This window comes from Mastigoproctus giganteus, chromosome 11 (genome assembly GCF_048544385.1).
Source record: "Mastigoproctus giganteus isolate SK-2022 chromosome 11, ASM4854438v1, whole genome shotgun sequence".
In the NCBI taxonomy this organism is placed as follows: Eukaryota; Metazoa; Arthropoda; class Arachnida; order Uropygi; family Thelyphonidae; genus Mastigoproctus; species Mastigoproctus giganteus.
In genome coordinates, this window is record NC_143585.1 from 91,137,627 (window position 1) to 91,160,942 (window position 23,316).

General features: G+C 36.3%; 1 protein-coding gene across 1 annotated transcript in view; it reads left to right on the top strand.

The window, feature by feature from the left end:
* Nucleotides 1-23,316, top strand: part of LOC150078253 (exonuclease 3'-5' domain-containing protein 2-like) — a 163,514-nt gene that overhangs the window by 107,236 nt on the left and 32,962 nt on the right. Inside the window, exons 8-9 of the mRNA XM_090384514.1 lie at nt 15,255-15,420; nt 20,567-20,764. Of these exons, the coding sequence (XP_090240640.1) occupies nt 15,255-15,420; nt 20,567-20,764 (364 nt within the window). The remainder of the gene's footprint in view (nt 1-15,254; nt 15,421-20,566; nt 20,765-23,316) is intronic.

Here is a 23,316-nt window from a genome sequence, read left to right on the forward strand (position 1 = left end):
AGGCCGGTGTGATTTTGGCCATAAACCGTAGTATGAGGCCACTATAAATTTTCCCTGGTAAGAATTTTTGATCCAGTCCGCCTCTGTTTATCGATATTGCTTTTTTTTTTCTCTCTGAATCTGCAGTGTCTTCGCCAGGACGCTTCCTTTTCACACCTTTTAAGTATTTTACTCATTTTTAAAGCACAATTACAAAACGAGGAGGCACGCTTAATACACATAAACAAAGCTGCGTGCGTGTAGCAACTGAATAAACAACACCGTAAAGGCCGAGATACACTATTAACACCTCACATTTTACTAAAGCACATTTCTGGGGGTTACTACCATAAAACAATTTCCAGTTGCGTTTCTGCTAGTGGAATCTGTTATAAACTGGTCGTAAACTCGATCTAATTGCAATTACAAATTATCGATAGCTGGAATTGTGTGGGTTTTTACCTTATTATGGTGAAATGTGTTTCCCCTTCACTGATATAAAACACATAAATACATTTTCAGAATCTTCTTCATTCCTATCGTGTTGCGTTCAGTTGGGGTGATTCCGCGTTTGACTGCCATTTCTTGTAAACACAAAGGCGAATCGTGCATAAGTGAATTCGGTTCGTGTTATATAAGATAACGTTCCCCTATTTATAAATCGTGTATGATCGAATTCGTGTAATGTAAACACGTGTTATACGAGGACCGACTGTATTTACAATAAATTATATTTAACTTTACAACTAAAATATATGAAATATACATTAAAATATACTGGTTCCATACCACAAGAGAACGGAGCACATGATGAGTACCGTGAACCTGCTGGTATTTAAAGATGCATCACAGAACAAAGAAAATACCACTGAAGAAGAAGGCAGGAGCCTTTGAAAGCTATGGTTTTATCGCTTTTAATTCAGTATATTTTAATGTATTTTATTGTTCTTAACCCAGTATATTTTAATGTATATTTTATATGTATATTTCATATATTTTAGTTGTAAAGTTAAATATAATTTATTGTAAATACAGGCAAATATAATTTATTATAAATACATAGTTATCACGATTCCAGTTTTCGGTTTCGTTATTTCTACATAAGGTTGGTGAAAAACATTTAAAACTACAATATGAATATACCCAACCTCAGAGGCCTGTTTGAAGAGTCAGATTGGGTATTTTTGTTTTCATAACATTTTATGTTGACCAGTGTTATATTTGATCAGCTTAAAAAGAGACATGTTTAGATAGAACTAAAAATAATCATTTTCATGGTGATTTTATTTTTTTTTTTGCAAGTACCATTAGCTACATAATTAAGAAAAAATGTATACAGTCGAACTTTGTTATAACGAGCATCAAAGGACTGACAAAATTTTCTTGTTATAACCTTTACTAACTATATCAGTGATGAGTAAAATATACCTCCTATTTTTTTTTTAATTCTCAATAACTTGAAAAAAAGACAGATTCAGAAAACAAATAAAATATTAAGAGAGAAAAATATAATATTAGTATATACCTACATGTTATTTGTATTAATATGCTTGTGGGTGCCTCTGTAGCCAGGTGGGGAAGGAGCAGCAGTGCGTAGCACACGCTTCTTGATTGGACCGGGGTTCGAGCCCGTGACACAAAATACGGAGGATGCGGAAAGGTCAGGGAATGACCACCGCATATTCCCGGAGAAATATGGCCTTAGTTGCTAATGCTCCTAAAAACCAAATAACAAACAAACATTAATATGCTTGTATTTGGTTTTTAAATCGATCCAGCCAACCGTTGTTACATACAGAATCGTCACGTCCAAACTGTGTAGCAAATTTTTCCACCTGTTCCTTCAAGATCGGACCATCTATTGAAAATCCAGCAGATTAGTGACTGTCTATTGAAAATCCAGTAGTGAACTATTGAAGCACTGCTTCATCAGCATTTGTAACCTTGCACTTTCTATTTTTTTTTTTTTTTTCTTCTGTTATATTCTTTCCAGTGCCAATATGTAAACATGTTTATTCTTCCACAATGTCATTACTGTTGAGGAGGACAAAAACTTTTTTGCATCACGTTCTAATTCAAGAATAAATTTGACGTTTTCACAAATTGAGAGACACTTTCTTTTGTTAGTAGACATGTTTCCGAAGGAAGGGTTCGTTTCTAACTGATTTTATTTAAAATGACAGTAAAGTGATCTGCATACAGTTCTTAGAAGTTCTGAAATGCATAAAAAATTCTTAGAAGACCCAAAATATATACAAAGAATGAAAAAGTGAAAAGTCGCCCTTTTCATTTTTATCTATTCCAAGAATTGGGGTGTTTCAAATACCCAAGCAATTAAGAATGTTTGCATAGTTACAAACTTGTACAGTATATCCATGTAGTACACTTGTTATAACAGTGAGAGATTGTATGGAATGCACGTAAATTAAAATCATTATGGCTTTTTGCTCGTTACAGCCATGATCTTGTTATTTCCGTGCTCGTTACAACCAAGTTCGACCGTGATAAAATTTATGATGAGTTGCATGTTCCACAGGCACATTATTCAATTAAAGTTAAATTTTTATACAAGGTATAATCAAAAAGTTCAGAACTGAATTTTTATTTATCCAAATATATATATATATACTCGTAGATAATTTACATATAAAAAATTTCAAAATAAAGACTGGCTATTTACATTTTTTCCATGTGTTATATAATTGAAAAAAATATTCTTTGTTTTTGAAATTGGGTTGATTGTGTTTATCATAGTTAACATAATTTCTACATCATGGGAAATTGTAACCCTTTTAATGAGTTTTTTAATTTTGGAAGAAAATAAGAAGTGCAAGATTAGGCGAATAAGGAGGGTATTGTAAGACAATTACAAAGTTGTTTGGAAAAGATATTCAGTATTTTTCACATGGGCGGCAGCATTGTCAAAATAACAGATTGGGTCTCTTCATTCTGATTGCATTAAGTGCTTAATAATTTATAAGTACATAGTCTTATTATGTATGACCTGGTGTAGTCAGTGGTGTGCTGGAGCCGGCTCGTGTGAGCTGGTTGTGAAATTTTCAAGAATTTTGCGAGCCAGTTGTTAAAACGACAATGGCTATAAATCAGGGAGCGGCATGCACTTCAGTCGACAATGGTTAGTGGCATATGAGCAATGAGCTTGTATATGGTGACACGGAAAATCAAGGCCAGATTTAAACGTTTTGGCCCTAAGCTATAACATGTATGAGGCCCTTCTCTGTTTACAGTTCATCTATGACAATATTAAAAAAGGAATTTTGAAGATGGAGCAAGGCCCCTTGTAATGTGAGGCCCTAAGCTGTAGCTTGTTTAGCTTATATGTAAATCCGGCCCTGCAGAAAATCCAGCCGGGGAGCCCTTATTTCGGCACACTTTGTGCTCCTTTTCCCCACCCCTTCCCCTGTGTGGCAGCCTGTGTAGGGATTATGTCAGCTAGCAATTTTACAGGATTATGATTTCCAACAAGCTGCCTGCTTCAGTCCTGTCCCGTTTTCAAGCATTTTTAGTCCGCTGGGGTGAAAATAACCATAGTGAAATTAACTAATTATTTCTATAATTTCTGGTCTATCTACAAAATTGAAACTATCAATATACAAAGGGTACTAGGAAAGTTTTGCAATACAGCTTTGTTTATTTTATTTTTTTGAAAGTAATTTCCTCTACATTCAATACACCTCTCCATCCTCCGAAACCAATCTTTAAACCAGTTCTGCCAAGTTTCACTAGGGAGTAAAGCACACTCGTTGTCCCAAGCCCGTAGAAGGTCCTCATCACTGGAAAACCGCCTCCCTTTTAGCTTCATTTTCACATGCGGGAACAGTGCAAAGTCGCAGGGAGCAAGGTCTGGACTGTAGGGAGGGTGCTCGAGAAGTTTCAGTCCTGTCGTGGTCAAATATTCAGTGCAGGCTTTGGCGCGGTGAACTGGAGCATTATCGTGATGGAGGTACCAGGTGTCCATTCTTGACTTTGGCCGCAGGTTCTTCATAGATCCAATGACTTTAGGCAGGTATTGTTCAGTATACCACTTAGCTGTGACTGTCTTCTGCGTGTCCAAAACGACACGTTCCACAATTCCACTCGATTTGAAAAATACAGCTATCATTTTCTTCTTTACAGATCGGGATTTTCTGACAATTACGGGTGTGTCGTCATCATCAAAGACCCAAACTTTGTTTTGAGCCTTGGTCGGCAGATCGTAATAGTACAGCCAAGTCTCGTCACCTGTCACGATGTTGTTCACATACCGAGATTGTCCCTTATTAAACTTTTTAACATCTCCCGGCACCAAGTCACACGTCGTGTCATCTGCTCTTCAGTCAGTTGATGCGGCACCCAGAGAGAACAAAGTTTCTTCACGTGCAAATGATCTTGCAGAATCAAACGAATTGCTGGTGCATTTAGGCCCAAAGTATCCTCTATCTGTTGGTAGGTCACTCGCCTGTTTTCGTCAAGCATTTTCCTAACAGCAGTAACGTTTTCCTCCGTAACTGACGTTCGTGGCCTTCCCGGCCTCTCAGAATCCTCCAGAGTGAAATTTCCCCTTTGGAATTCTCTATACCACCTGAATATCGTTGTACCATGTGGACAATCATCATCTAGTGCAAGAGTCATTTCTTCTAAGCACTGGTCTGGTTAAACCACGCACGAAATTATACCGCAAAACTGTCCTTATCTCATTTCGTGACCACGATGCCATCGCAAGCACTTTACACTCTCACTACTAATGAATAACTGAGCCCATCGACTTGGTGCGGCGGCTACTATGCACGTATGAACATGTCTCAACATGCAGCAACAAGCAGCTTCCTGTGATTCATTGTTGCGTCATATTGCAAAACTTTCCTAGTACCCTTTGTACATTAACAGAAGTGTTCTTCGATATCCCAACATTAAAATTCAGAAAAAAACTATTAATTAATGTGCAAACAGCAAAAATGTACGTTCAAGCATGCATTTTCTAATTATTCACGAGAAAAACAATCAGGCATTGACCTTGATTATAAATTGCATCACTGAATCATTGACCTTGATTATAAATCGCATCACTGAATTTGTTTGAATTTTTCGCATGTGTGCTCCCTATGGCTAAAGGAAATTATAAGTTGCACGGACACAAGCAGTGAGTGACACGAAGGATCCGTCAAGAGGTGCCTGAATATCTGTATATATATGTATTACAAATTCTTTATATATTAAACATGTAAATAATAACAGACTATTTTATAAAGGATTATTTCATTAATATATTTAGTACATTTTTTTTTATTTGTTACATATAATATATGTAAAGAGTACAACATATATATTATATGATATGTTGTATAAAATATAAGCAGTGCCTATACAATTACGAAAATAAACCTGCGAAACAAAATGAACTGCAAAAATAATATATAAACAATGAATTATAGATGTAAAAGTTAATATTTTTAAAAACATTGAATAAATATTTAAGTAAGTTGCAAAATGTATATCGTGGTATTACTTTTCTAAAAATGCGCCACAATATCAGCATGAATTGTTGAGGAGGCTTCCACCCTGCAGTGGGTTGATAATGGCTGCACTTTACTTTTTTTTTTTTACCAGATTTTGGTATCAGGAGGGTACAATGCACCTGCTGACCCTACTCTGGCTATGCCATTGAACAGTAGTAATCCTTTATTGCATGGAAAGTAATTCATTACAGTGTGAGTAGTGGAGAATGTTTCTGCTTCAAATGGATGGAAAGTATTCCATCTGGAAATAGTGCCAAGTGGCGTGAAGACAGTAACAATAGGTGTTTTATTGTGACAAGTCCTTTGCAGTAAAATCAAGCAGGAAGTTACCCTTTACACTATCGAAAGTTGGGGCCAGCTCTAGGGGTGCACAAGTGAGGCATGTAATTTTGGGATAATACAGTCTGCTTACTTAACGTAATCAGCACATTGTTTTTATTTATTCTGTTGTATTGACTGAAGGTGCAACACAGAATGTATAATGAAAATTCATTTTATGATCAGAAGATTTTTTAAATTACAAAAAACTAGGACACAAATCTGCAAGGATGCCCTAAAAACTAGGACATGTCCTCGGAAATGAGGATATCCGGTAACCTTATTTAAGTAAATTTGCAATTTTCACTGTCTGTTGTTAAGATATTTGCTATATAAAACTTTGCAGCTTTTTTTAGAATTTTAAATTACTTAAATGGATCTCTGTTTAACGAACTTCTTTATAGCTAATTTTTCTGTTTAGCAAATTTTTTTGAATTCCCCTTGGTAATTACAAAAAAAATAGTTTCAGTTGAGTGAAGAAAATTTTCATATAATGAATGGATTAGGAGAGACTTGAGGATATGCACTGTTTGCACTTGTGGCCTTCAGGCAGTTAGTGCCGCTGCTAAGCACGAATTAACCCTTAAGAGAACTAAAAGAATTACAATTCTACAACTTAGTAGTACTTGTAAACTCATCTGGCCACCTGTCCCACATTAAAAAATCAATTTTTTATTTATGTTTTATTTTTTATTATTATTATTTTTATTATTTTATTTTATTTATTTCATTATTTATTTATTTATTTCGCTCTAGTTCCGATGGGTGCGGGATTATAGTGCACATTGCACAGACAGTGTAGTAGACTCAGGCCCGACTCCACATGCATAGGAATGGGCGCTGGGTAGCAGGCACCCAGCTGGTGCCTAGTACCTGATACTCATCCCTGGTGCTACCAGATTTTTTTTTTCTTTTTGTTTTGTTACAACATATTAGACATACACACATGTAATACAGATTATATGTCCATCTCCACCTATATAATCTGTATTATATAGGTGGAGATGGATGTAGGTCCTGGTGCCATCATAGACATATATACATATACTTTTGTCCCACATACCAAGAAGTCACACTGGTGAACAGTGAGCAGATCAAGGGGTATTCCCAAATTCTATAACAGGGAATTAGCAGAAAATGATTATTTTTTACCCTGACAAATAATCATCTGTTGTTCCACGGCAGTGTGTCATCCACACTTTCCATGATTTTCCCTTTCTCTGTTTACACGGTCACATTACCTGAATTCACGGTCACATTGTCTGACATTTTGGACAGTTTCGAAAAAAAGAAAAAATTCAAATTTAAGAACTGGTGACCAATATCAATGACAAGAGAAAAAAAAAAATGAGGACAATGAAAGTATTAAAAATTCTAAACATAGCCATTAAGCCTGTTATACCCTCATTAATATCAATGATGAATACACAAAACAACAATGAGCCCATCATGGAACCCTGGGGAACTACACTAATAATATTAGTCCACGAAGAGCAGTGTCCATTGATTACAACTCTCTGTTGTCTCCCACTCAACCATCCCTTTATTCATTGTAGCAAGTTGCCTTTAATGCCATACCGCTCCAATTTGTACAGCAGTCTTCCATGTGCAATAGTATCAAAAGCTTTCCTGAATCAAAGTATATGATATCAAAATTGTTTTCGGCATTCGGTTCCTTTGTGACCACATCATAGTATCCAATCAAATTGGTCAGACCTCCCTTTAATAAACCCATGCTGTGTCTTAACTATTACTGCAGTCTTGTCTAGATGATCCTGCAATGCTTCTTTAACCAGTGATTCCATTATTTTCCCCAGAACACAAGTTAAACTAACAGGTCTATAGTTACTTGTGTCACCTTTTGAAACCCCTTTGTGAATTGAGGATACATTTGCACACCTCCAGTCCACGGGGAACTACCTTGAATCTAAGAAAGCTCTCATAATTATGGCTAAGGGTTTACTTACTTCCTTCGCTGCGCTGCTTCCGTTAATATAACTGGAGAGATCCCATCCAGTCCGAGGTGCCTTTCTTATATTTAACTTCAACAATTTCTTCTGCACTTTGCTCTCAGTTATTACAAAATCATTAAGCACCCTGTTACAGTTTGATAAACTTCTGGCATTTTCCTCACTTAATAACGCCGCCTCCTGTGAATGTAGATACAAAATACTCAGATTATCAGCTGTCTGAGCAGGATCATCAACAGTCGAACCATCGATATCAAGTGGACCAACTGATTCATCCCCATCCTTCTAGAGTTTATATAAATAAAGAAGTCCTTGCTGTTTTTCTTCTTCTTATTATTATTATAGTTAGCCATATGGTGCCAGGAAGCCCGAGGTTTTTGCTGCACCAGCCAAAAAAAATCTGAGTTATAGAGAGAGAGAGAGAAGGGAATCGCCAAGAAAGAGAAGAATGATGATATCTAGCTGCTAAGGACCCTGGGTATGCCAAGCCCACACTCACCTTAGCAGCATTTGACAAAGATTTCTCGTAATCTGGCTTCGTTTGCCCAACCTCCGTTTTGACTTGATACTTGATTACAGACTAGCTTATATCTGCTATAGGCTTCTCTGTTGCCTGATAATTTATATGTATCCTATGCATTTTACTTCTCTGCCATGAGTGTCATTAGTTCATCTGACATCCATTTAGGCCTAAACCTTAAACAATATTTCTTAGTTGGTATGAAAAGCCTGGTAGCCACGAAGATTAAGTCCCTGAAGGCTTCCCATGTAGAATTCGCTGTTTTTAACATCATCAGTTGATCCCACTGTATAGAATTTATAAACTGTCTGAGCCCACTGTAGTCACCATTATGAAAGCAAAAGCCCTTCCCTTTACTCTTGATGGTAGTTACATCTTTAAGTAAATCCCACATCAGTACACTGTAATCACTGTCACCCAGTGTTACCTTTATCTGCAAATTCATAATGCATGAAAAATCACTTCTGATAATCAGATCAAGAGTATTACTCCCTCTGGTTGCCTCTTGAACATGTTGCTGTAGAAAACAATCATTCAATAAATCCACACAAGTCTTGCTAGTGTGCTAGTGACCAATCCACAAGTACCAGTCAATATCTGGAAAGTTAAAATCCCCTATTATAAGACATTCTGATTTACTGGCCCACTAACTCCGGCACTCCGTAGCCCGGTGGGCAGGAACAACACACGCTTCTTGATTAGTCCTGGGTTCGAGCCCGTGACCACCAAATACGGAGGATGTGGAAAGGTCATGGAATGACCACCGCATATCCCCGGAGCAATATGGCCTTAGTTGCTAATGCTCCTAAAACCCAAATAACAACAACAACAACAACTGGCCCACTCTATTTCTCTGCACAATTGCTCATTGTACTCATCAGATTCATTAGGCCTATAACACACACCTGCTCTCATTTTCCCTTTCCAAGTGCTTATTATGTCACACCACGCTGACTCAACATTGCACTGTCCACCAATGTCAACTGGATGCATTTCCTTAGATTTTATGCTTTTCTTAACTAACAGCATAACCCCTCCTCCCTTTCTGTCCTGTCTATCCTTTCTGTACAGATTGTACTCTCCAAATTCCACTTCTGCACTGCTGTGAGAACCACATCCCTGATATCCCCACAGTATCCACCTTTGATGTCTTGACCAGCACTTAAACTCATCAAATTTAATAACTATACATCTAGCATTGGTGTACATGCAAGTATACACTCACCTGTTCCTACTGTTAGTTACCCTAACACAGCCCCTGTATTTACTTGTTTAACTAACTTGTTTTGTATCATCTGCAAACTTAGACATTAAGTTTGATATGCCTTCAACAATATCATTCATAAATATTGAAAACAAAATGGACTAAGCACTTAACTTAACTTAACCCTGGAGATCTCCACTAATAACATTAGTCCATGAAGGGCAGTGCTCATTGATAACCATCCTCTGTCTTCTTCTACTTAACCATCCCTTTATCCATAGCAGTAACTTGCCCTTAATTAAAAGATGATATCTGCTCTATAATGTCATCTACTTTTGTTCCTGACAAACATACCCTGGTCCTATTCCACCTATCCTTGCACAACATATTTTCCATTTCCCTCACAATAGAGTCATGGAGTTTGTGGTTAATGGATTTCTCCATTACTTCAGTAAGAGTAGAAGTAAGTGCAATGGGGCAATACTTTGTTGGGAGGAGTTTTTCACTCTTTTTAAGAATTGGTTGGATTTCAGCAAATTTCCAAGCAGAAGAGAAAACACTGGTGGAATAATAAAATATAAAAATGCACAAAATCTTCTGACATCCTTTTGACAGGAGGGGTTTAATGGAGTGTACTGAGAATGGCAAGAGGTGGTTTCAAAGATCATCGATACACATGTTAGTAGAAAAATAAGATGCTAACAGGTCAGCTTTATCTTTAGCTGAAATGGCAATAAAACCATCTGGTTTTGACAGAAGTGGGAATAGAGATGGGCAAAAGTTGTGGCCAGTAGCTTTGGCAAGAGACCAGAATGCTTGAATATCATTTGGACAAGAAGCCTGTTCAAAATCTACTTTGGACTGATTAATAACTGCTTTACAATTGTTGCTTTTGTTATTGTTGGGTTTGTTAGTGCATCAGCAACTGTGGCTGTAATGCACTACACAATTGTTGCGAGCTTTGGTGTATGCATAAAATGAAACTGAAGATTTGGAAACAAGCCAATTATGATATGCAACATTCTTCTCTTGAACAGCCTTAACACATTTATTGGAAAACCAAGTTTAAATAAAGGATGAGATTTTATGGTGGAGTGTGGAATAAAGGATTACATTCCTACAAGAATAATTTGACTGACACAATCTGGGCAAATGTTGACATAGAAGTTTTGAAACAATAATCAGACCAAAACAAAAGAAGAAAAGAAATCTCGCAGACTATCCCATTTCACATTCTTGTAATGCCAAACAACACAAGGATGGAATTGGCCATGAGAGAAAGGCTCCATTTGAGAAGAGACCATCACCAAGTTGTGATTTGAGCTGCCTAGAGGACCACTCATCTTGATTGTGTGCTTAGAAGAGTTGTTTGTGAGAAAACATGAAGCTTGTTGGATGCAATGTTAAGTTTGTCTGGTATTCAAGTAGTAAATGAACAATCTGTGGGAGGTCAGTAGTAATTGCAAAAGCCTCAGCATCTCGACCAGCTGGATCTGTGTAACTAGTAAATGGAAGCTGGCTGAAGTTGTCAACATTAAAATCACTAAGGAAAATTACCTCACTATTAGGAAAATTGGACTGGAGAAAGTCAAGTTTCAAAGAGAGGAAGTCAGAGTTCCAAGTGATTAGTGGATTTGATAGAGACAACAGATGATTTTGACAGAATGTGATAGAGAGATTTTAAGCTAGAGAAGATTAAAAAGAGATGATTCCAGATTGCTAAGTCTCTGACAGGAAATATCAGAACAGATATATGCACAAGTACCACTTTTGAAGCAAAAGGAATCATACAGAAAATAATTCGGACAACCGAGATGATCAGTAATTGGGATTCTGTTGGAATTAGTACATGGGATTTGGCAGACTATAACATCATTGAGTTTGAACCAAGAACACGTATATTTGTGAAATGAGCAATCTAATATTTGTGAAATTAAAGATCTGAACTTCCCAAAGGAAGTGTTTGGGAGGTTTAGATCTTTTTGCAGATAAGTTTGTCCTGTTAGATTGAAAATTCATTATGTATTCAGTAGTTGGAAAAGGTTGGGAGGACATACTGTATGAAATAATGGAATTTTTCGATATGGCATACACAAAACAAGAATATACTCAGTCCACTTACACAATATGGCCTCAACAATGCCCCCCCCCCATATACACACTACTTGGACTCCCTCCAATCACACTCTGGCAGAGTAGAGGCATAGTGTATAGTGTTAATTGTAATGTGGTTCTGGGGGTTCCCCCCAACTCCACATCTGGAAATGCAATGAATACAAACCTCTGTTAAGGCCAGATTTATGTAGATTAGTGATTGTTAGTGTGGGGTTGTGTTGTTCATCTGGCCTCTTAGCCTAAATGGCTGTGTTTTCTCACAAAAACCTATAGTTTACTGTTCAGCACCATGAGGAGGCAGGTTGGGCAGTAGGGAGTGTAAAGCACTGGCGGGACAAATTCTGTGTCAGTCAAGGCTACAGAGAGGTAGAGCCCAGTTAAAAAAAAAAAAAAAAAAAGTTGAAAGTTAGAAGAAGGGAAGGAGAAAGCGGTTGGAGGATAGAGGGGGGGGGGGGCAGTAGTGGAGGTTGCCCGCCTACATGATAGGGGTGGCAGAAGAGGACCCCGGGTCTGGATGCCAATTCTTCTCTGGGAATGGGATATGATAGCTGGTAGTGGGGGAACCCATCAGGTGAAGGGGGTAGGGTGCCACCAAGATTGGGAGGAAGGGTAGTGAGAGAGAGAGAGATCAATCAACCTAGGTGGTAGGAATGAAAGAACATAGAGAAAGTGTCCCTATGTAGGAGCACCTGCATTGGTGCTCTGTCCCGCACTGGCCAGGCACAAGCCACACCAGCCATTGTCCACATTCTACACCAATATGCTAATGCCAGCTGAGTAGCCATGGCATGTTGTCTGCTTGGATGGGCAGGGCCTAGGTCATCCACTTATCATCCATTCCCGGGGAGTGGGGGATCAGAGAGAAACACATTTGCTTCATTCATATCCACATTTACACTCTACTTTCATTCTGTTTTGTACACTCTCATGTATTCTTCTGGCTTTCTTTTCTTTTGGCCTTCTTTTCATTTGTTCGAATCTTGCTTTCTGCATTGCACTTTCTGAGCACCTCAACTTACTATTATTCTTCAGTTGTGGTACACCTCCAGCTGCAAGGTTTGCAGGGGAGAATGCAGTGAGTGGGTTTGTGTTAATAAATATTTGTTAGTATATATAAACTAATGTGAGTTATTATTAAGTTTTTATTTGTTCGACTAAGTGGTAGACTAATTACATTTGCTCTTTCACTCATTACGATTTACCATAACACTCATTCACTCTCTCTTTCCCTCATACTGGGTCACTCTCTTTCAGCAGAACTGACATTTATTCTCTTTACCATATTTTCAATTCACTCTTTCATTCATTCCCCTCATTCATTCTTCTTTCATTCTACCTTGCATCCCCCTGCTACTAGCTTACTAATATTTTTCAGCTAGTCTGCTTCCCTGGCTGCCTGTACATCTCCCTCCCCTATATGGTTATTTGTTTTTATTTGTTGTGGGGGGCCCCTAGGTTCTTACATTTGATACAGGATAGTCCTGGGGCTTACCCAGGTCAATCTGGTTTTGTCATGTCAGGTTTCTGTCTGGATACTGAATACAGCTATCCTGACAGTTTTTCAAGTCATCATCTGGGTGTGGTGGGAGAACATGGGCAATTTTAACTGTTGATTATAGTTTAACTGCTGGGGGGCTGAATTGCCCTTCTTTGGATAGTTCCACGCATTTAGAATACTTACTGTGTGAGGGTTGTGAAAGCTTTATAATTTTCCTCTTCTGTTATGAATAGATGTTCTTCTCCCATGGGAAGGGGGCCAATCTGTGCTAATTCTGGGGATGTCATAAATTATACATTCATATAGAATGTGTGCCCAGTCTTCACTCTCGCCACAGGTGCAGTTTGGGTAATCAGTCAGCCCTAAGGAGGTTAGTTTTGTCTTTAGAAAGCCATGACCTGTCAATATAAATGTTGTGAAAAGTCCAGGGGTGTACCACTTAGGTGGCTTTGGGCTGACCATTGCCAGTGTGGTAGAAACCTTTTAGTAACCAGAGCTTTAGTTTCCTACTCTAGATATTTTTCCCCTATTGTCCCTAGATATTTAAAGTGCTCAACCGATTTTATTTTCCCAACTCCTGGTATATCCAAATCATACCGTTCTCCTCTTATTGTGAAATATTCTGTTTTTTGAAGATTTATCTTATGTTCACCTAATGCATATGCCTCCACTAACTTTTTAGTCATATATTCTACATCCTCTCTGTCTCAGGCTATTATCACCTAATCATCAGCAAAGAGTAAAGAATGTATTACTTGCCCCTGACTGGAACACCCATTCCTCGACAGGATGTGTCCCAGTCTCCAAGTACATTCTCCAAATAAACTGTAAAAAGGGCTGGAGACTTTCCACATCCCTGCCTTAGTCTTTCTGTTGTTTTAAATTCTTCTGATATCTTTCTTCCAACTTTGACAGTTGCCTGGACTGTCACAGATCCTTTTTATCAACTGGATAAGAGATTCACCCACTCCAAATTTCCTAAGTGCCTTCCACGGTTGGCTAATTGGTACTAAGTCATATGCCTTTTCCAGGTCTATAAAAATTGGATGCTGGATGCAGTTCTCATCCTTTTGCAGTCATCTTCGCTGACATCTGGCAAATTATGAATAGGTTATCTGTATATGATTTCCCCCCTGTAAATCCAGTCTGCTGCTCAGAGATATTCCTATTAACCAAAGCTTCTGGTTGATACCTCTTTACTCTACTCAGAAGTCTGCTAATGGATTCCATAATGCTTATTCTCCTATAATTATTTAAATCCTTATTTCCCTTTTTATAAATGGTTGAAATATATGATATGTAGATTCCAATCACCAGATTTATCATCTCCTTTTAAAACTTGATTAAATAATTTTGTTATGATTCTTTTATGTCATACCCTCCATTTTTATGCAACAATAATTTGCATGTTATATGCCTGTATTATTAATGTATTTAAATGTTTTTAACTCCCCTTTTAAGTTAAAATTTTAGTTCAAGTGATTTATGAGGATTTTTCAGGAAAGTGTTCATAATTTTAGTATAAAAAATTGTTTTTCAAACATGGAGAGATTATTTTCAAAACAATTATCTCTGATGTTGCACAATGTACAAATGCCAACCTTTAGAATAAGGACTGACCCATCTTTGAATATATCCTTTAAGAGCATTTTTAGTGATTTTACAACTTCAGAACTAGGAATATCCTTTAACTTTTTTTAAAGGAAACAAAACTAAAAAAAATCATATATAGCTAATTCATACTGCAAAAAAATGCATTTTTTTAATTTTTATTTTTGTTCTTGGGAGAAAAAACTTGATAAAAAGCAGTTTTTCATGATAACATGCAATCACGTTTGTTTTTCTTCAAATGAAAACAAAAATTAAGGATGAATCATTGTTAACATTAGTATCCATCTTGATAATATAGATGGCATAGTATGCCACATATATAAATGATGTATGCAGGAACAAGGGTACTGATAGATTTTATAGGAATTTTTGTGTAATCCTCACATTTTGATTTTTGGTTGTCAGAAATATGCCTCTCTTAAACAATGTATTTATGATAGTCTATTAGAGATAAATGTGATAAAATAAATAAAAATTTTGAGAAATAAAGAATAAAAATGGAACTATCTTGATTCATTGCCAGAGCTTGTGAGTGATGACCCCTTTTCAGTGAGGTTGAACTTTGAGCCTTCAGGACGGCCTATTTTTGATGGCTTGTATAATACTTTTGTTAAGGAAAACAGATGTGTGGTATGTGGTAGATCTGATTCATATATCAAAAAGAATGTTGTTCCTCATGAATACAGGAGGTAAGTAATTCAGTTAGTTTTTTGCTTGCAAAGGGTGGCTATAATGAAAGTACGCATATTCCAGTGCACATGCAAAGAAGACTAATTTACAGAACGTGTTCATATATGGTAGGTACACCATGGTGATGATACAGACAAGATTTATGCTGAAACAAAAAGTTCCAAAAGTTACCAACAAGAAAGTATATAGTGCTGATAAAGTTAAAACATTATTTAATGGACATATAAGCTATTGGGCAGGACATAGGCAATAAGGCATGCAATTCATGCTCTCATGTCTACCCATATTTCAATTTTAATAAGTAAATATTTTTCTTTAGAAAGTCTTAAACCCAAAGGTTACAGGAATTCTAATCAGGCAACTGAGATGTCTGCACTTTAGGAAATTTGTGACCAGTAATCCTCTCATTGGTTAAACATGTCCAAAGCTGGCACTCCTTCACATATTGTGACCTGCAGGTCACAATATGTGAAGGAGTGCCATCTTACATAAAAACAAGTTTTTTTTTGTTTTTTTTTTTGTGTGTGTGTAAGGTGATAATGTAAAGACAGCCACATTAGAAAGCTATAAAGCTACAATGAGGTAAGTTAGCTAAAACCAAATGGTAGCAATTAATGTTTATGCAACGTGTTATACAATTTGTTCAGGAGAATCTTTCCAAAAAAAAAAAAATAATGAATAATGATGAATTATGCCATAAATTCACATAACTCACTGATTTTAAGTGAGTGCAGTGGGACCTCCTGAATCATGTCTTTTGTTCTTATTCTGCTATTGCAGATATTCCCTCCAAGCAAAATTCATCTGTTACATATTTTCAGCTGATATATGTACAGAGAAATGCAGCACGATATGCCGGCCGGGTGAGTAAAGTGCATGCCTGGCAACCCAAAGGTCGCGGGTTCGATTCCCGCCTAGGGCTTGGATCAAAGTACTGCAAAAACCTTGGGAGGTGCATTATGGCCACAGAAGCCTATGCGCCAACAACTACAAAAAAAAAAAAAACAGCACGATATCAGTTGAATTTTCAGGTACCATGGCAAAGTTTTGGGGCTTGAATAATCTTATATGGAAAATAAAATAGTATATCATACAACCTTTTAGACTGTAGTATTGAGAGGTGAAAATTAGATTATTTCTTACTGGTTTTCAGGGTACACTGGTCTATCAATGGATTTAGCTGCCTGTTAGAATTTGATAAACTTCTATTATCCCCATCTCTAAAAAAATTCCTTATGCTTAGCAAACCTTTTTTATCATTTGGTAATACACCACTTCTGTTTTAGTAAAATGTTTAATGAATCATATATACTCTTTTAATAGTTAGTACTCATATGATTTGTTAGGTCATTTACAAGTTTAATTTGAAAGCAGTGCACAACTTTCACTTGCATGTAGTTGACCATAAGTACTCCTGATGGTAACTCTTTACTTTTTATTATTTTTTTAATAATTCTTGTCTGCATCTTCATAGTGTGACCAAATATGAATGCTTTGTCATTAATTTTCACTGAAGGTTTTAGGTAAAACAGTGTATTTGTATTATATTGTTTATCAACTAAAAACTGATGCACAGGAGTTGAGCTTTAATTATAGTTACCTGGCATTGGTATATTTATGAAAATGAGTGACTTTTAAAAATCACTTATTTTAAATCTCTTTTTGCCACAAAGGGCTGTGTATGTTAATAAATATTTCAAACTGACTTTTAATTCATTTATTTTTAGTGACATCAAAGTACTTCTTTTCAAATTAAAAACTACAGAACTTATTTATTAATTATTATTTTATTTTTTTAAGATTCAGAGGTCCTGTTTAAAAAAAAAAACCAAAGCAATATAATAGTTTTCTGCATATGAAAAACACTGCAGATTGTTATCAACATGTTTTTTTTTTCTCTTTTAATAATGGCACTAAATGCGTGGCGTGACATTTACTGAAAATTTTATCCTAACAAGAATACCCTTGTTGTGTGCATAATATGCCATTCATTCATCCATTCACTCGTGCATTGATGGTTGCAATGACTGCTGTGTGATGTTCTTTGAGTTCTTTTGTTTTTTGTTCTTTATTCCAAATACCAAATACGGAGGATGCAGAAAGATCAGGGAATGACCACCGCATATCCTGGAGCAATATGGCCTTAGTTGCTAATGCTCCTAAAAACCAAAACAAACAAACAAACAATCTTTATTCCAAAATTTGTGGATCACAATCTCATTAAATTTATCAAAAAAAAATTTTTTTTTAAAATTTACTGTGTGCTTATTTTATTTTATATTTTTATCCAGTTTGTTACGTTGTCCAAATACCAAATGCTGAAGTCATGATCACAATGTGTTTCCATTTATCAATATGGGTGCCAGAGCTGCCATTATCTGACTCTGTTAATGTTATGTGTATATTTATGCCATAGCATAAGTTCAGAATTATGTAGATGAATTACAAAATTGAAAGTTGAAATATTTTGGAAGCACTTATGAAAGTGCACAAAGCTTATGGAGATCATTTTGTCTAAGCTACAACTCTCCAATAAGCAATAAAAATATAAAGCAAAATTCATCCATTGAAGCCTCATCTCATCACGAACCACAAGGCCTTTGTGAGTGAAAAAAATTGACATAATATTTCAACAAACCTCCCAACTCTGAAGTTAGTCTAGATTAGTATTAATAGTGGCAAATGATGCAAGAAAGAAAGATTATACAGCATCAGCAAAATATAAAAAAATTCCTATTTTGCCTATCCATTCCCTCCAATAGTTTGTCTAGTTCTTCCTTGAATTTATAAGCTATTTAGTTCCACAACAACAGATGGAAGTTTGTTCCAGCAAGCAGTCATCTGCTAACTAAAGGCAAACTTCTGCACATCTATTCTACAACCATCCTTCCTTAATTTGAATTCATGCCCCCTTGTGTGGATAGTTTGAGAAAGAGGAAGATTCCTATCAGCATCGAGCTTGCTCAATCCATTCAAAGCTTTAAACACCTCAATCAGATCACCTTGCAGGTGTTAGTCTTCAGACACTTCAATTTGCAGAACTGAAGCCTTTCTTGGTATGAACACCCTTTTGTTCCCTTCACCAATCCCATTTCCCTTCTCTGTACTAGTGTTCGAATCATTGTTAAATTGCCTGAGCCCTACAGCCAAGAACTTAATAACATCAATTTGCATAAATAGTACTCCTTTTGACTGACCCCTATCTATAACGGTTGTTTCCTCTCTCTCTCTCTCTCTCTCTCTCTCTCTCTCTCTCTCTCTCTCTCTCTTTTTTTTTTTTAGGTCCTAGCCACTGAAATCTCAGGAAATTAGGTGGCAGGACCTGCCAGAGTAAATAACTATAATACTGGTCTGCCTCCACAGGGTGGAGTGAGGACAACGTTGGATCCCATTAGGGGCCCAGCAGCTAAATGACCAGAGGAACAATGGTACATGACACTACACATATACAAAATCCATACACTTTTAAACCTCTGGCATTGACAGTGTTCTATTTCACACTTGCAATGTATAGTAAACGGAGATAGGGGAAACTCCTGGTGCTGTTTGACACTAAACACGCTCTACACTCTGCCCTTTTCTATACCCATTCCAGTAGCCCTATATGCTTCCTTAAATGGGACCTCCAGACCTTATTGCTGTACTCAAGATGTGTCCTGACCATTGCCTTATGCAATGGGATAATCACCTCCTTATCCATACTAACAAAATTCCTGTATATCAGCGACAAAACCCCATGAGCTGTTATGGCAACCTGGCTGCACTACTCAAACCATTTATATCTTGTGAATCAATGTAATTCATCCATTTCTTACTAGTGTTTAAGTAAAGCAGTCTGCTGCTTTTGTTTTCTTTTCATTCTTTTCCAGAGAATCATTGTATTCAAAAATTTTAAATCTACTCTTAGTATTCTTTTTAGTTCTATCAGACTGCACAGTTACCCCAGGTCTTTTTTCATTTTCCACCACCTTGAGTATAGTACTACACAGCTGTTATGTTACTCTGGGGTTACTGCTACCCATAAGTACTCTGCATTTTTCATGCCCATCTAACTTTTCTAGATCTTGATGCAGTAGCATACCTTCATTACTGTCATTAACTAACCTGCGAATCTTTGTATAATATGCGAAATTGGACATTAAGCCTCATATACTCTCATCAATATCATTAATAAATACAGAAAACAATGGGCTCAGCACCGAATGCTGTGGAACTCCACTAATAACCTTAGTCTGAAGAGCAGTGTCCATTGACAACCATGCTCTTCTCCCACTCAGAGAGTGGTTTTCAGGGTACACTGCTCTATCAATGGATTTAGCTGCCTGTTAGAATTTGATAAACTTCTATTATCCCCATCCCTAAAAAATTCCTCGTGTGAATGTAGATATAAAATACCTATTCAGTTTGTCAGTAACTTGAGCAGGATCTTCAACAGTTAAACCATTTATATCTTGTGAATCAATGTAATTCATCCATTTCTTACTAGTGTTTAAGTAAAGCAGTCTGCTGCTTTTGTTTTCTTTTCATTCTTTTCCAGAGAATCATTGTATTCAAAAATTTTAAATCTACTCTTAGTATTCTTTTTAGTTCTATTTTAGGTATTTTAAGTATTGCACTCTTGAACACAAAATATTAAATATGTGTCCCTATTTTACATAGTCATACAGTATTCTTCCCCTTCCCTGCCTCAAGTAACTTGAGCAGTGATTCCCTGTAAGCACTCACATTAGTTAAGATATGGGTATATTTGCTTTTATTTCACTGAGAGTGTATTCAAAAAAATGTTTTTTTGCTTTTTATAATGAAAAGCATAATTTTCCTGTGGCAGTAGTTAAATTAATGCATGTCATTATGATCTCCAATAATTAAAATTACTCTTCCTTTTAATATCATTATTTCAAATTAATTATTATCAATTTCAAAGGATTCATGCCGCTTAGCACTTTTTTTTTTTTTTTTTTTTTTTTCCGTATAGAAAAAGTTTTAGGGATTAATATTTCTCAGAGTTGAGAGGAACAAACACGAAACCTTTTAAAAGAAAGACATTGATATTTGCGATATATCTCTCCATACCGGATTATATTCAAGGATTATATAATAATTTTTTATATATTTACTTGAATTGTTAATATTTGTGTTTTCCAGGTATTTCCCAAATATCATGAAAGGACATTTATCCCATGATGTTGTTCTGTTGTGTATCAGCTGTCACTTGATAAGTAATAACTATGATTTAGTTCTCAGGAAGCAGCTAGCAGAGGAATGTGGTGCACCACTTGGAACTGGACATGATGTAAAAGTGAAAGAAGACCTAGAACTCATGAAAATTAAATCTGCAGGGAGGCAAGTGATTTTATATTCTAGCTAACTGATTTTTTTGGCTAAGGTAAAGAAAGCCAACATGAGAACAACAGAAAAACGTCGGATAACTTACGCGGAAAATTAGTTTCCTGACACCGGACTCCAGCACTGCTCACTTGGTAAACAGAGATGGTAGGTGTTATCGGTCTGGAGCCGAAATCGAGAAGGATATATTGATTGACAGGTAGGTGTGGCAAACGATGAAATGATTGGTGGTGGGCGTGACAGATGACAAGCTACTGTGTAGTCATTGGTTGGCATTATAATGTGTATTTATGAGTAAAGAACGGTAAACCAGTAATAGCAGCGATGAATCTTTTAAAGATGGAAGAAATTTGTAAGGAAAATAAAACATTGATTGATTTTTTGATGAAAACTAAATTAATAAAAGTTTCGTTCCGTTCATTTTTATTGTTTTTTTTCTCATTATTAAAAGCAGATTTTTGGATTTCATGAGTGTTTTTACTATATTATTGATTTAGGTTTGATTACAAAAAAGGATAAGGTTTCTTTATTTTTTGTTATATTTCGTAACCTGACCTTAAATGGTAGGTTAGGAAATAACAGAAAAGGTTTCCTTACATTTCATGATCTAACGTTAGGTTAGGAAATAATAGGAAAAGAAAGAAAGAAAGAAAGAAAGATTCTTTATATATACAGTGGATTCCGGTTATTTGGGCCACCAGTTAATCGGGACAGCCGTTTATTTGGAGCAAATCTTAAAAACAGAACCCAATCAAGAAAATAGCCAGGGTTTACTTCGCTTAATTGGGACAGCATGCCATTTAATTGGGGCAGGAGACCGCAGCACTGGAGATTACCCTATGATTGTCTCCGACCATTCAGTCGGATTTCTGGAGGTCACAACAATAAAACAATTAGAAGTCACCTGTTTATTGGACTTTTCTGTTAGTGCAATCTGTCATAAACGGATAGTAGACACGATCTTATTGAATTTGCAATAATACTGACAGCTGGAATTCTGTGGGTTATTAGGGTGAAATGTGTTTACACTTCCATGGAATCTTCAATCATATAAAAAAAATTAATTTTCAGAATCTTCTCTTCATTCCTATTTTTAAAGATTCGTAACTTGTTAGTCTGTTCTCACTTGCGCGTATCGTGTTACTTGCAATTTGTGTGTGCCATATTCTTTGTTATTGATTACTTATCTTTTTACTGTTTTAAATTTTAACCCCCACCCACAAATGTCAGTGAACAGATGTGTCAACTAGTTAGTATGTACGTATTAATTATTTCAATTATCATGTATATTCTTCCGATTTTCAAGTATTATTTAATTTTTTAATTGGTAAGGTAATGAAGGGTAAATCTGTGCTTAATATATCTTTACTTTTTAGCCTGTGGATGATATTTCTCCTATTCAACTAATTAGAATTGCTGTTTAATAAAATTAAAATTCAATTCACAAAGGTGATCACAATGACCGATGCTTGCTACACATCGTATAGTTAACGGTACTATGGTGACTCCTTCGTAACATGATTTGATTGTACAGTGAACCAATTGTAAACCGGGGATCCATTGTATTTTTACCTTTTTTTACATGAAAATTTGGATAATTGGGGCAGCCGCTTAATTGGGCCAAAATGCACTAGTCCCGATGTGTCCCAAATAACCGGAATTGACTCTATATATAGTGAATAGCTATTGAGGTGTTGATTGACGTTATGATATGTGTGTATCCGCACGAGTGTCTTTAAAAATAAAAGTACAGTAATAAAAAAATTAATATTTTGTTAATAAACAATTGGTGCTAGTCCATCCATGATTCTAAAGAAAAAAGGTTAGGTTACCCCCTCCATTTCGGGAGGGGTTCAAGCTCCCATGGGATTCAAGTGGAGGTAACCTGACCTCTTTTCACCATTAGGACATATAATTGAACAAGAAAATAAAAATACAGTCATAAAAAAAATTTATTTTTTTATGAATGTATTTCTAAATATAACCGTGATTTTAAAGAAAAAAAAAAAAAGGTTAGGTTATCCCCTCCACTTCGGGAGGGGTTCAAGCTCTCATTGGATTCAAGTGGAGGTAACCTGACCTTTTTTCACCATTACGGAAAGCGTTCATTAGGGCAAGTTACCATTAGTGCTTCTGAATGCTACTAAAGTGATACTAAACCAATCTTACCGTGTATTGTGTTCACTCACCAATCAGCACATCATTTGCCACGCCTATCTGTCAATCAATATATCGTTCTCGACTTTGCTCCAGACCTATAACTCCTACCGTCTGTTTACCGAACGAGCAGCGCTAGAGCGCCATTTTGGGAAACTAATTTTCCGTGTAAGTTATCCGACATTGTACATGTTGGCACTAATGATATTAAGATTAGGAGACTGGCGGAATTACTTAACAAGTACAGGTCACTGTTGAAAAAAAGCCATGAATTAGGGTTGAATTTGAAAGTATCTACAATTCTGCCCAGACACGATAGGAGGGAGTATATAATGCAAATGAGACATGGTGTGGCTTCTGAATAAACCAGCCCATTTTGGATCATTTGATGT